Below are 13,895 nucleotides of genomic sequence, written 5' to 3'. Positions count from 1 at the left end.
TACTAGGCATTCAGACTTCATGAGTCTGTATGACATATCACTAAAGACCAATTAATCATGCACATTTTTTCCTCGAATTTCTAGCTTCTGACAAATCACTATGAACAGTGTTGGAAATATTATTGTCTACCTTCAGGAATGGGAAGCTATGGAATTGCAGCAGAAGATGAATTACATTTAACTGAAAAACTTTTTTGGGGAATATTTGATTCCCTGTCTCATAAGGTAATGACTATAATTCACATTCCGGAATGGGATGACTATAAAAGAATTCCAATAGTAATTTGCAGTGCCAACTACAGAAAATGCCTATCTCTACAATTATTTCATGTAATATGGGAGATATGGCAATGAGTGCTATCAATGAAGTAACATTCTAATAGAAAATCAAGTGCTGAATCTTGAAGAATTTTCTCTAAACTAATGTAATGTAAGATTTTTGTTTTGATATGAATATAACTTTCCACTGATGATTGCTTGCTGCACTAGCATGTTAATTACTCAACTCTGCTCTGGTCTGTCCTCCTAAACTTTTTATAATACTTTGTACTGACATAAAATAGTATTAATTTTAAGAAATGCATGTAAATGTGAGTCATATTATTGGTGTATGCACCAATGTTAATGCATCTATGTTATTTGTTTTCAGACAGACACTTTTATTTTGGCAGTTTGCTGGTCATAGTCTAGAGTAAAATCTACAAACTATCATCCTAGAAATTAATATATTCCTATATTACTGTTCCAAGATGTTATCTTTTGAAGTTTTTATTGTTATCTGATTTTAATGACATTTATGTCTGTCTTACTGCTGTCACAAGTGCAAAGAGTGTCACTGCAGCCTGAGATCACAATTAATTGTTTTTAATTTGTCTTAGAATTTTACAAATAAATGAAGACCACGTGTTTTTGCCAGTACTGATGGGCCCAGTACAGTAATATCTGCATCTTTCTGTAAATGAGTGTTAATCCAGTGTGAGCACTGTGTAAAGCTGCTAAGCTACAGTGTTCTCTGTTGTTCTATTTTGTAGTTACAGGCTTGGTATTTTCATGGCTTTCAATTGTGTTACTAGAAGTGATTCATTATGTGATCACACCTTTTCTATTTGTGCTTTAAGCACAAAATGTTGCAACTACACTAGAGGAGTTTAAAACTTCAAAGTTTTAAGCATTCTACTTGCTGTGATGTATATCAGCAAATATCTTCAATGGTACTTAACATTTTCTTAAACAAACTCATCATTAAAATTTAAAATATCATATAGTCTTCCTTTAACAAAAGAAATATTTCTTCTGTTTATCAAATAATTGTAATAGCGCAATAATATTTATTGGTAGATCTTAAAGCCTTTTAAAGATGGGGAATCTGAAGCATAGAGAAGTGATTATTTTTCCTAGGCATATTAATAATTTTGTTTGAGAGCTGGAAGGGGAAGCTAGACCTCCTATGACCTGCTTTCTCTACCCTTTTACTTTTTTTATACTTCAGTGTGTAGCAATTGACCTTGAACTTGTTTCATGGCACGTTACTAAGGATCCAAAAGTAATTGCAATGTGTGTTTTTTATAGTTATCTCTAGAGCTAATTAGACTATTTGAATAATTATTCAGAAGGTGTTCACCATGTAACATGCTACAGTAAAACAATCTTTTTGTGACTGGTGTGATTTAAACTGAAAGCAATTTAGAGGGTAGGAGGGAGAAATGACGATGGCTTTGCAGTTAAAATTGGAATTAGTAATTCTAGAAGGGCAAAGACAGTATTTTATGAATAATTGTACTTAGATTGTTCCAAAAGTAATGCCTCCTATTTATTTCCATTGAAACTGCAGCAGATACAAAAAACACAGTAACACTATTTGATAGAAAAAAAATCTCATCTACAAAACACTTTTTCAACATAGTCACCACCATTAGCTATACATTTTTACCATTGATGAGTAACAGCCTACGTGAAATGCTTATAAAAATCTGCACCAGCAGAGGTGACCTATTATTGCTGTCATCACTTGAAATGCACCACCCGCTGCCTCACTACACTAATATCCATTATCGGTCTATATAAGTTTTCAGCAAGTGTTGATGAATGTCAGTGGGTGCAATATTTTCCACACAAAGAAATTCAGTGACTCACCTTTGCTTTGTGTGCACATTTGTGTAAGGCACCGTTTTGTTAGACCGCCCTTTTGCTGCCATGTGTCACACAGCAAAAAAATTGAATGGAATATTGACAGGAAAGTTCAATCTCTACTGCCATACCACCAACATTCACTTCTGATGCCATCAGCCAACATAATAAAATAGGAAGCATTACTTTTGGAGCAGCCTTTATCCTCCTCTGTCTTGGCAAATAATGGTTAATCCTTCTTGTGTAGGCCTTTGTGGAGGAGAGTTCAAGATTCATATGTAAATTGTTTAAGTTTACACAAGTGACAGCATACTCTTAACAATCATCTAAGTAGTCTTAAAATATATCAAGTTGATAGTGAGAAAAACATGTTATGCAGCAATAATTTTGCTCTATGTGTAATTTTTAAATGTGCTTTACTGTTTCTTTGCATCTTCTAATATTTGTACATATGGCTGCTTGGTTTTCACTAACATTTTGCATGTTTTTCTATTGGGTTTTCCAACCAGTTCCTATCTCTCCTGCAGAAGTATGATCCAGAGCTCTTTAGAATGGCCCTGCCCTGTCTAAGTGCTATAGCTGGGGCTTTGCCTCCTGATTATTTAGATACACGAATTAGATCAACATTGGAAAAGCAGACCTCAGTGGATCCAGAAGGAAATTTTGATCCCAAACCTGTCAACACAGCAAAGTGAGTTATGTAATTCATCATGATTTTTATACTATATACTATCATGATATTTTTATACTATTCCTTTTTAACACTTGTTTCTCCTCTGCACATAAAGTTGGCTGGTAATTGAATTTTAATGATACTAGTACTCATAGTAACACTAGTAGTGATAGAGAAATGGCCTTTTAAGTAATTCTTCTGCTTCATAAAGTATAGAGTTCTAATACTTTTATATTCAGTAACTGATTATTATTAATTGATTATTGCTGTTCAAGTCAAGCCCCTCCATCACCTGTAATTATGCAGCCTAAAATGTCCATACTAATATTGTCCATCATCTGAGAATAAAGCATTTTAATTATACTAAATTTTTATCATAAATCAGACTACAGTAAGATACAGTTGAATGACCAAACTCTCCTTTGTTTACAGCCTTGTACTTCCTGAAAAGCTGGAGTATATTGTCAGCAAATATGCTGAGCATTCTCATGATAAATGGGCTTTTGATAAGGTAGGATTTATTTTAACACTGGCAACTGTCGGAAGAGGACTACGAAGTAATATCTGGGATGGTTGGTGGAAAAAAAAAGAAAAAAAGTGAATAGTTAAATGATAGGAACTTGTTCAGATTGATGCACACATATTTCTTTAGGGATATTTGGAAGAAATCTTTTCCTCAAGAAAGTATGTTGATGCTTACAATTTTTTCAAAATAGCCTGAATTTATTAGGACAAAACTTGATAGGGACTGATAAGGAGTGGTTAATTTGTTCTGGTTTTTTTATTTTTCAAAGTAAGAATTTGTGTTCCTTACCTTGATGTTGCTTTAATAGTGATATTCTTTTAATGTCAGAGATTCAATTTTATTGCAGCAAATCTGTGATATGGGAGAATATCTGGGAATCAAATGTCTTTTATTACTTCGGGAAATATAGTTAGAGCTTTTCTTTCCTAACTTTAAGACTGTTATGTATCAATTTGGCCTATAATTTTCAAAATTCTCTGCTGCTGTGTTGTTTCTGTTTCACTTCAAAAGAGGTGTAGAGCAACAAATGACAGTCAATAGAAAGTAATGCCTCCTATTTATTTCTATGGAAAGTACAACAGATACAAAGAGCACATTAACACTATCTTATAAAATTCTCAGCTACAAAACACTGTTTTTCAACACAGTCACCACCATTAGCGATGCATTTCTGCCAGCAATGAACAAGAGCCTGCATGCCGAGCTCATAATCTGCAACAGCAAACGTGACCCACTGTTTCACAGCTGCTATGAAAGTGTAGTTGCTAGGAAAATGTCGCCCACTCAGTCCATCTTTCATCAACCAGAACAGATGGAGGTTAGAAGGGCACTAAATCTAGACTATACAATGGATGTGGTTGGATAGTAAAGCCAAGTTTGGCAATGTACTCCACAGTCTTCAGACTCTTTTGGGGCCTGGCATTACTGCAGAGAAAAGTTGTCATCTTCTCTGGACTGACTCAGCATTGTGATGTAGCAGAGTTGATGGTTTATCTGAGTTCAAGGAAATCTAGAAGAAGCACGTCTTTCCTATTCGAAAAGACAACGCGTGTCACTTCACACGCTAAGGGCTGTGTCTTCAACTTTTTCTTTAATAGGGAATACACGTGTTGCCACTGCATGGACTGCCATTTTGACTTCTGCTTGTAGTGGTGACACCACATCTCATCATGGCACTTGCACTGAACGGTTATACAGAAATAACAATTCTGCTATTGTGTGGGTCTGTGCAAAAGCATGTTTTCTTCTGTTCAAGTGCATGCATTTTGTTTACTACAAATTTCCTGCACAGTGCAGCAATTGGAGTAGATCAGCAATTCAGTATAAAAAAGTAAACTTGCAAATTTGCATTTATTCTTCTGTCCTGCTCTCATTTCAGTATATATATTTTTTTCAGACTAATAATGGGTGGAAATACGGTGTTTCACTGGATGAAAATACGAAGACTCATCCATTAATAAGACCTTTCAAAACTTTAACTGAGAAGGTAACAGAATACTTCAGCTATGTTAATGGAAAGTAACTTGATTTGTGTACTGTACTTCTAAAATTCTGTTTCAAATATATAATATAAAAGGAGATTCAAATTATAATTCCTATGGTTAAAAACAGGAATATCTATATGCTACAGTGATTGTGTGTGTCTGCACATAGAAATCTACATATAGAGAAATAAGTAGTTATAGACATAGGTAGCCAGATATAGAGCCCTGCATGCTTTATATGCTTTCATTAGGATGTTTCCATAGGCCTGAGATAATCTGTAATAAAGACATTGCTAGCATGGAGTTTTCAGGTTGGTGTGGGTGAGGAAATCACAAGCAGTAATTCCTGTGGTTTAGGCTAAAGTATAATCTAACATATCTGATGAAATTCAGTTTTCAGGAAGGATAGTAGAAAATTTTAAAGAAATTGGAAGAGATGCTACTCCTCCAGAGTAGCTACAGAAGTTGGAGAAGAAACATTCAAAATTTTATAAATGGTCTTTTATTTGAATTTCTTAAGTAGGCACAAATGTCTTCAAGTTGTCAAAACATAGAACTGAACTTGCATTCTGTTACATATTTTTGCAGTCATTCATTGGGTGACTCAGATAAGTCATTTACATTTGTCCCACTTGACCACTCTTTTTTCATTCAGAAAACTGAGATGATAAAATCAAGAATTTTAATTTCACAAGATTTATAAAATTACTGTGAAATCTTCAGAGAGGAGCTGAAGAATTGTTGGGTGAATACTTATTGAAGCCATTTAAAAAGAATATTTAAAAAGAATATTTGAAATGATCTTAGATTAAAAGCTTTGAACCATTTCTAAAATTGTGTCTTTCCTTAAAATCTGTCATGTTAAGTAAGTATCACAAAAATTCTGATTTATAGAAAGAGATGAAATACCTTTATTAGGTTGATTTGAAAAGTCTTTATATGATGCACTCAATTTTCTTTTCCACAACTTTTTAAATTTGTTACTTAGTATCTTTTCAAAGGTCTGATAATTACAGACTCTTTCCTAAATTTTTTTTACTGACGGCTGTTTTTATATGAAGAGTGTATATATTGGTAATATTCTGCATTCATAACTAGCTATAAATATAGGAACATTAAAAAAAAAAAAAAGTCTCATGCTTTTATATTCAAATATATACTATCGCTCAGCTAATTTAATACACATACTGCCATCAATTTTTTTTTTAATTATTTTGGGCTGTAGAAACTAATTAATAGGTTTCCAGGTACAAACTCCCTAACTGCTTTAGAGCATATCACTTGAGATAAGATAGCTTTTAATAGACATATATCCCATCCAAAAAAAAAAAAAAGTAAAAAAAGCCTGTGACTACTTTAAAGCTTGTTTCTCATGTGAAAAGGATAGGATCATAACCTGTCTGTAGGTATAATATAGAAATTTCTTCAGCTTTTGTAGAGTGCAAGAGTTTGTAGTGAAGCACAGCCTATTTTTATTGAGTTTTCACTACTTGCTGAATAAAGAAAATTATTTTTTTCAAAGGAAAAAGAAATTTATCGTTGGCCTGTGAGAGAATCACTGAAAACCATGTTGGCCATGGGGTGGAGCCTCGAGAGGACCAAGGAAGGGGGAGAAGCAATGTTACAACAGCGTGAAAATGAAAAACTCCGCAGCATATCTCAGTCTAGCCAGGTATGGTGGAATTCAGAAGGAAAAAGGATTGCTTGTTAACTTACTAAGAGATTATACATAATATTTTTTTTAGATTCTTTTTTAATGGAATGTAACTTATAATGTTAGAGTTCCATGTCTGGAAATCTTGTCTCAATAATAATAATAATAATAAAAAGCTTTAACACTACATAGGGGATTGAAAAAAAAAAATCCAATTTTTTAAATGCAGTAATGTTCAGAGACCAAATCTACTGGAGAGAGTTTTCATATAGTCATTCAAAGAATACATAGCAGAGTATTTAATTCATTTTTTTTAATGATTGCTAAAAATAAAAAAATTCTTTATCAAACATAACAATCTGAAATTGACTTTTGTCAAGATGATAATTGGATAGATAATAAGATTGTTCATATAATACTTTTTGTTAAATCTACTTGCATATTTCTCAGGTAATTCTACAGTGCCTAGTGTTTTGATGTGATATAGACTATTTTTTTCATTCGTAGTTATTTGTGCTAACAAATTGAAACTGCCATTCAATTTATCTGTATCTTGGAGGATAAGGAAAGCTGTTTAAAACTATGATGAGCAAGGTTTGGCTAACAGAAAATGTGTGTTAGTATGTTATACCAAACCATACCATGGATTCTGTTATATTTCTAGAAGTTCAAAAGGTGCCTAGATAGTACCAAAATACAAGATTAAATTGAAAAATGTTTTCTAACAAGCATGAACAAAATGCATGATGTGATTCAGTACAGGATTTCAAAATCTTTAATTTGTTTGAAACCATTGATTTGTATGTGACTTCACATTTAGTCTCATGAATAGGTTTGTTGCATTGGAGTGTTCACAGTTGAAACATTTCAAGACTGCATAAATCTATTGCATCATTTTCTTAGTCTGTACGTTCCCATAGACAGTAACTTTTTTTGACTTTTCACAGTGGTGCCTTTAGTAGGCACCACTGAAGTTGTCACACCATTCTGTCATGCTTTGAAAATATGTTCAGTGCCTCGTAATTAGTCTCCTCTTAGTCTGAGAAGCATACTTTTTAAAAGCAGGCTTCCATCTCTTCTCAACAAAAAGACATCTAAATATCTTTGTCCTTCTCATTTCCATATCAACAGATATATTGTTAATTTTCCTGTGTGTCTTCAGCACATTGTAAGACAAAAGGTGAACACAATTTCTACAAGAAATCTTAAAAAATGTGAATTGTGTCACTCTGATTAGGTCAGTAACAGACATTGTTATATATACACACACATATATCTGAAATACTTCTTATTTGAAAATAATTCTTTTTCTTTTCCCTCAGGGAAATGGATATAGCCCAGCACCACTTGATCTCACTAACGTGGTACTTTCTAGGGAACTTCAGGTTCGTATTTGTGTTTTGGATATTTTGTGTTGGAAAGATGTTTAATTGATGATTGAAATTCAGCAGGTTTTATGAGTGTATATGTGACTTCAGCTGTGGTTCATTGTTGTAGTAAGTGCTTGCCATATTTACAATTTCAAAAACAGATTTCTGTTCTTTGTCTCAGTGTTCCTGAGTTCCTAGAAGAGTTATCATGAAGCTAAGGAAGGGACTCTAAACAGCTTTTGATATATATTTAGCCTGTACTGTGCTTACTTTGAACTGATACTGCCAATGTTATGCAAAGGTGCTTGTTTTGCGGTCCATATGCTGAAAAACCTGACAGAAAGAATTCATGTTATTTATTCCAAACAAATCTTCATTGAAAGAAAGAAAGCTATGAGATAAATGAGATTACCTTTGCTTAGGTGCTTTGGGTTTTTGTTTGTTTCTCCTTACTTGAGTGCTACAAATACATACTTTTAAGGTGTCCTCTGGTATGTTAGTCTTCTTTTATTTTATACGCTTTGAAACTCTTCTTTCTCATCCTCTTTCCCACCTTTATTTTTCCAAGTCTTTTGAAGAATAAAGAGATATCTAATTACCTCACTGATATTTATACTGTCTGTCTGTCTTCAAACTTGCATATTACTCTTACTTTATGATTTTGCATTTAGTTTCTGTTTATTTTTTCCTAAGCTCATTCTGGGGGTAATTTCATCATCTTAGTTAACAATCTCAGAGCTGCCTATTTTCTTGGTTGTTTTCTTCATTCTATTTAACTTTCCATTTCACTGAAGTTATTCCCTCAGTGCTCTCTTTTTTCCAAAAGTCACAGTGATCAGTACCTGTAGCAGAACTGTCTTCAGGAAGTTGAATGTCAGAGTTCCTGTCTTCTACATTAAGACTTTCTTTGTTTTTGACTATATGTACTGTAGTCAACTGCCCATTTTCACAGAATCATAGAATTGTTTGAGTTAGAAGGGACCCTTAAAGGTCATCTAATCCAACTCCTCTGTCATGAACACGGACATCTACAGCATTCTTTCTTCAACACTAGCCCTCCTTCTGATTCTTTTCCTGCAGTAAGCGTTTCCAAGTGAAAAGTGAAACCACTATATGAGTTCCTCTTTTTCTTAGCCTATTTCTCTTTATTTATCCCTTCCATCTGTTTTCCTGGCAATATATTACTTCAATTAGTATAAATCATTTCATACTACAACTTGATATTTCCCTCTTCTTTTCCTCATTATATATCCTTTTTCAGAGTTCTATTTGTTCAGAAGCTTGCTAGCTTGAATGTATTCATTATACATGTACAACAAGCTAAAGATGGTTACTTTCTCCTTTTGTCTCTTTGATGCCCTCTTTCAATGTCTGTTTTGCTAGAAATCTTAACTCCTTATAACTCTTTTAGCTTTCTTTTGTAAGAAGGGATTTCCATTTCCCTATTCTTGTATGGTCTCATGAATGAGAATTCCCTCTCCTCAAAAAGGGAATTAATACTTTTGCAGTTATAATAGTACAATTTCACTGTTGTTATTGTTTCACAAAGCACTCAAGACTGGTTACTTTAGTTTATCAGATTATTGCTTTGAAATTTCTTATGTTTTTTTCTTAATTTACTACTAAAATGCCATTTTTCATTCACATTTCCAGTCTTCTTTCATCTAAGAGCTCACTGAATTCAATATTTACAGTAAATCTTTGACACTCTTCTTAAATCTTAGTGTGTCCAATATGCAAACCAGTTCCTGTGCTATACTGACACACCATTATCGGTAATTTTCAAGCCAAAACTCAGAGCTAGTTTTCCAAAAGTTCTTGTCTTGATGCAGTTTTCCCTGCTGATGTTCTAGTGATCATCTGTTCTTCCAGTTCTTTTTCTACCTAGGATATCACTGTCAAAATACACTGGAAGTGTGCTTTTATAAAGTCTCTATATTGCTTAGTCTTAGTTCTGTTTTTTACCTTTCTTTGCAAGGCAGTAAAATTTTAATTAGTGTGAATTACACACTTTCTTAACACACTTACAAAATAAATGCTATCTTTCTTGAATATATTCCTTCTATCTTTATCTTGAGTCTAGGTCCTTGGTTCAGATCTTCCTCCAGCAGATCTTTACTTTTTGGTTAATTTATTAATAACTGTAGTTGACACTGATGTCATTGTACTCAGCTAGACATGCATGTTGTTATTTTCCATCCTGGCTCAATAGAATGTTAGCTCTAAAATATGGTCTACAGCCTGATCCTTATGAGTAGAAGTTTTATTTGAGGTTCTGTAGTCTTATGTTTTGATTTCTTCACCACTTATTTTTCTTAACTAATGTAGTCATTCCCAACTTGCTTAGGAAACACCAGTGTTTAATATTATCATATAATTTATTGTTTCTGTGTTTATACTGAGACAAATGAAATGTACTTCATATCACTTTAACTTTCAGATTTTTTCATTGACTCTCCCTTTTTTCATATGTTATATAAAAAGTCAAATTTCATGTCTAATGGACTGTGATGCTACCAAACATTATCTATATGATAAATTGTTGCTCTTGTCATTATTGTCGTCTATAAGTAGCTGTAATGCTACTTCAGTTTTTATACAAACAGACTCAAGACTAATACCTACTACAAGAGTCTGCTAGAGTATTTGTGTGCAAAGAGTCTGTATTTCCTGAAAAAGATGTTTTTATTTAGTTTAGCGTCATCTTCTTGGCAGAAAGATTTAACTTTCTGTTCTCTGTATATTGTCTTCCCATTGTCATTGAAAATAGCTTTTGGGGAGGATTGATGGCTAATGCCTACATTCAGAATAGATTCTTTTCATGCTATTTCAACTCTTAGACGTCATACAATTAGCAAACACTTACTCTCCTTTCATTTAATACATTACAGTCCCTAGTGTAATAAAAACTATTTTATGACTAAAGCCACTTCAAAGCTAGAATAAGGTAATAATTATAATAATTATTATTAATTTAGCCTTCCGCTGCTTTATTTGAAAGCATCTATGGTTTTTCTTCCCACTTTAATGAGGTCAGTTCTTGAATGCATGGAACAAGCCAGCCAAATGGACTGTGGGTGATGTTCCTTTACCAAAGAGCGTAGACTATGCTCAAGACTGTTGACTTAAGTGAATTTACAAATTTAATTATAATCTTTTAATTTTGCATCATCTTCTTTTTCCTGATGGCATTGTAGGGAATGGTTGAGGTAATGGCAGAAAACTACCATAATATATGGGCCAAAAAGAAGAAAATGGAGTTGGAAAGCAAAGGTAAGTCAGAATCCTGTGAACCACGCAGAAAAGACAAAATGAGGGAGAAGGAAAAGTCTGAAAGAAGACAGTGTAAAACAATCTAAATTGAACAATTTCTGTATTTGAAGAAAGATAAACCTTAGGAAAAAAAAACTTACAGTTCTCTCAACTCACCACAGGTGGGGGCAGTCATCCTTTATTGGTACCTTACGACACATTGACAGCCAAGGAGAAATCACGGGACCGTGAAAAGGCACAAGAGCTGTTTAAATTCCTTCAAGTGAATGGCATAATCATATCTCGGTAAGACTCTTATTTTACTGAACTATTTGCTTGCATTCAATGCGTGAACAATGATAATTTTTCTCATCTCACTGCATTCTGTTAGGTATTAACATAATTACTGTTTGACATCTCTTCTGTACATCAAAGTCCTTGTTACTTTTATGTTCAGAAAGACCCATCTGAAATAGTGAAGATAGCTAACATTTTTAATAAGTCCGTGATCACAGTAAATACAATGTCAACATTATTATTATTCAACAAACAGATTATTCAAAACTTCTAAATTAGCAACTAGCAGCTGTTAGTCTGATTATGGAAAAAATGAATCTGAGGTCTTATACTGTAAGAAAATGCCTACATCAAGGCCTACATGGTTCTTAAGAAAAAAGTTCTGAGTTCCCTGAAGTAAGACAAAGTGGCTGTTTTGTGGGCACTTGCTCCTTAACCTTGTTCAAATAGGACACTAAATGTTATTACCTGAAAGTACTCTAGCTTATGGAGGCTTATTCTGTTAAAAATAGTTTATTAATATGCTGTATTTTTGGTTTTCAACAATATAATTTTAATTTACTGTACCATAACTAGTGCTTATTTATAATACATAAAAATAACTGAGCACCTGCAAAATTACCATTTTGCTGGCATTAAGCATTTTTTTAATCTACAATGTATTCATGAACAATTTTTTTTTGTAAGTTAGATGGCTTTCAGAAGGTTCTTCCTAACTATATTTTTCTGCGATCCTAAAGAATTTTAGAACTCCATTGAGGTAGGTTTCATTTGTAGCTACAGGAAAAATTGAGATTGCAAAACTAGGCACAATTAACCACAAATACTTTTATTTCTTTTCAATCTTGCACTCACCAGTTATGATTTAGGTCATGAATCTATCACAGGGAATGAACAATATATGCTTCCTCAGAAAGTATCACGTATTGCTGAAATTTTATCAGATACATTGACTACTGTAGTAATGTGTCACTTATGTTCTCATTCAAAAGTTTAAGCCCTTTCGAGTTTTTTTTTCATTAAAAACAAATTGTGACAGTGAAAAGTTGAAATAAAATGTGGTAGATGGGCTGATTTTTTTAAGCTGTAGTTGCAGACTTTCCAAGCATTTGGCACTTTAAACTGCCAGTAACAGAAATGAGGTTTCCAGTGCCTTGCTTTGTTAGATTGAAATGTACCATGTTTTCATTTGTGCAGCAACATCTCCCCAAAGTTCTTATGTTAAAACACTTATATTTTAGATACATATATCCACAGCTATCAAATCTCTTAGAAAAATGTGCACTGATTTTAATGTTTCTTGCTATGCAATTGATAAGGAAGTGTTGCCTTGGGAGATCATTTTATGTTATTAATGAAAATTTACCATATGTAGAAGATTATAAGGAATGGAATGCTTCATAATACTATGATAGTTTATACTATAATCTTTATGAATGCAATTTATTTTAATACTTTCTAATATAGGGGTCTGAATGACATGGATTTGGATGCTTCATCCATGGAAAAGAGGTTTGCCTTTAAGTTTCTGAAGAAAATTTTAAAATATGTTGACTCTGCTCAAGAGTTCATTGCACATTTGGGTAAGTTGCCAATTTTATTTTGAAAATAATTCAAGTTGATATTTAAATATTTTAGTTGCTGTGTCTAAATTTGTAGTGACTACTGATTTTATTGCCTTCAAGAAAGTGTAATTCTGTCTGTTAATTTGTAGATTGAGTTCTTGGACATCTTAGTAATTAACAGAACGGTTTTGATTGCGTTCCTTAAAAACTAAGTATTAAATTTATATCAAAGAGCTGTTGTATTTTTTATTATTACACTGCTTCTTATTTGTGTCTTTACTGTATCCTTGCAGAAGCCATTGTTACCAGTGGAAAAACTGAAAAATCTCCACATGATCAAGAAATAAAATTCTTTGCCAAAGTAAGTGATTTAGTATTTCAAGTAATGTAGATATACACTCTACTGTACAGAATGTGGAATTCTGTAATCTAAGACTGCTTTTCAGGTAACAAAAATATATCTTTCCCATTTTTTTCCTGGTAAGCAATGAATGATATGTTGTTAAAGATATTTCCAAACATGTTCAATAATATTTCAACATATTTGCTGGGTTCAAGCATTTCAGCATATTTCAAAATATTTCAGTATAATTGTTAGAAAAGATTATATGTGTGAAGGAACATAGAAGTTAAAAGCAGGTAGTTTATTAGATGAAATGAAAAACACTGAATGTATAAATAATTTCTGATTTTTTTACTCAGTATACACTGAAGTCACAGGATTGTCTAATTATTGCTTAGTTATTTCTTACAAATGTGTTGTAAATATACTAAGACATACTGTCAGTAATCAGATTTTTAGGATTATTTAGGAGCTTAGAAAAAAAGCCCTGTCCTTTTTATATCTAGGTAGTTACATGAACAGTGAAGAGGAAAATTCATCTTCAGTGATGTTTATCAGAGAATGAGAGAAGAGTAACACTGTAGTATTAGATCCAAAATAGATA

At 32.8% G+C, this 13,895-nt stretch overlaps 1 protein-coding gene across 16 annotated transcripts in view; it reads left to right on the top strand.

Moving 5' to 3' along the window:
* Window positions 1-13,895, top strand: part of RYR3 (ryanodine receptor 3) — a 202,157-nt gene that overhangs the window by 128,320 nt on the left and 59,942 nt on the right. For 11 of the 16 annotated variants that reach the window (XM_090141242.1, XM_090141235.1, XM_090141244.1 and 8 more), the window contains 10 exons: window positions 85-225; window positions 2,637-2,818; window positions 3,233-3,311; window positions 4,723-4,812; window positions 6,333-6,482; window positions 7,787-7,849; window positions 11,032-11,107; window positions 11,269-11,392; window positions 12,851-12,966; window positions 13,242-13,309. In XM_090141242.1, coding sequence (XP_089997368.1) covers window positions 85-225; window positions 2,637-2,818; window positions 3,233-3,311; window positions 4,723-4,812; window positions 6,333-6,482; window positions 7,787-7,849; window positions 11,032-11,107; window positions 11,269-11,392; window positions 12,851-12,966; window positions 13,242-13,309 — 1,089 coding nt within the window. The remainder of the gene's footprint in view (window positions 1-84; window positions 226-2,636; window positions 2,819-3,232; window positions 3,312-4,722; window positions 4,813-6,332; window positions 6,483-7,786; window positions 7,850-11,031; window positions 11,108-11,268; window positions 11,393-12,850; window positions 12,967-13,241; window positions 13,310-13,895) is intronic. The other 5 variants (XM_090141245.1, XM_090141240.1, XM_090141246.1 and 2 more) reach the window with 1 other exon arrangement.

Source organism: Phasianus colchicus, chromosome 5 (genome assembly GCF_987193195.1).
Source record: "Phasianus colchicus chromosome 5, bPhaCol1.hap1.1, whole genome shotgun sequence".
In the NCBI taxonomy this organism is placed as follows: Eukaryota; Metazoa; Chordata; class Aves; order Galliformes; family Phasianidae; genus Phasianus; species Phasianus colchicus.
The sequence above is the reverse complement of the archived record's forward strand: the minus strand, read 5'-3'. Positions and strand labels throughout refer to the sequence as shown.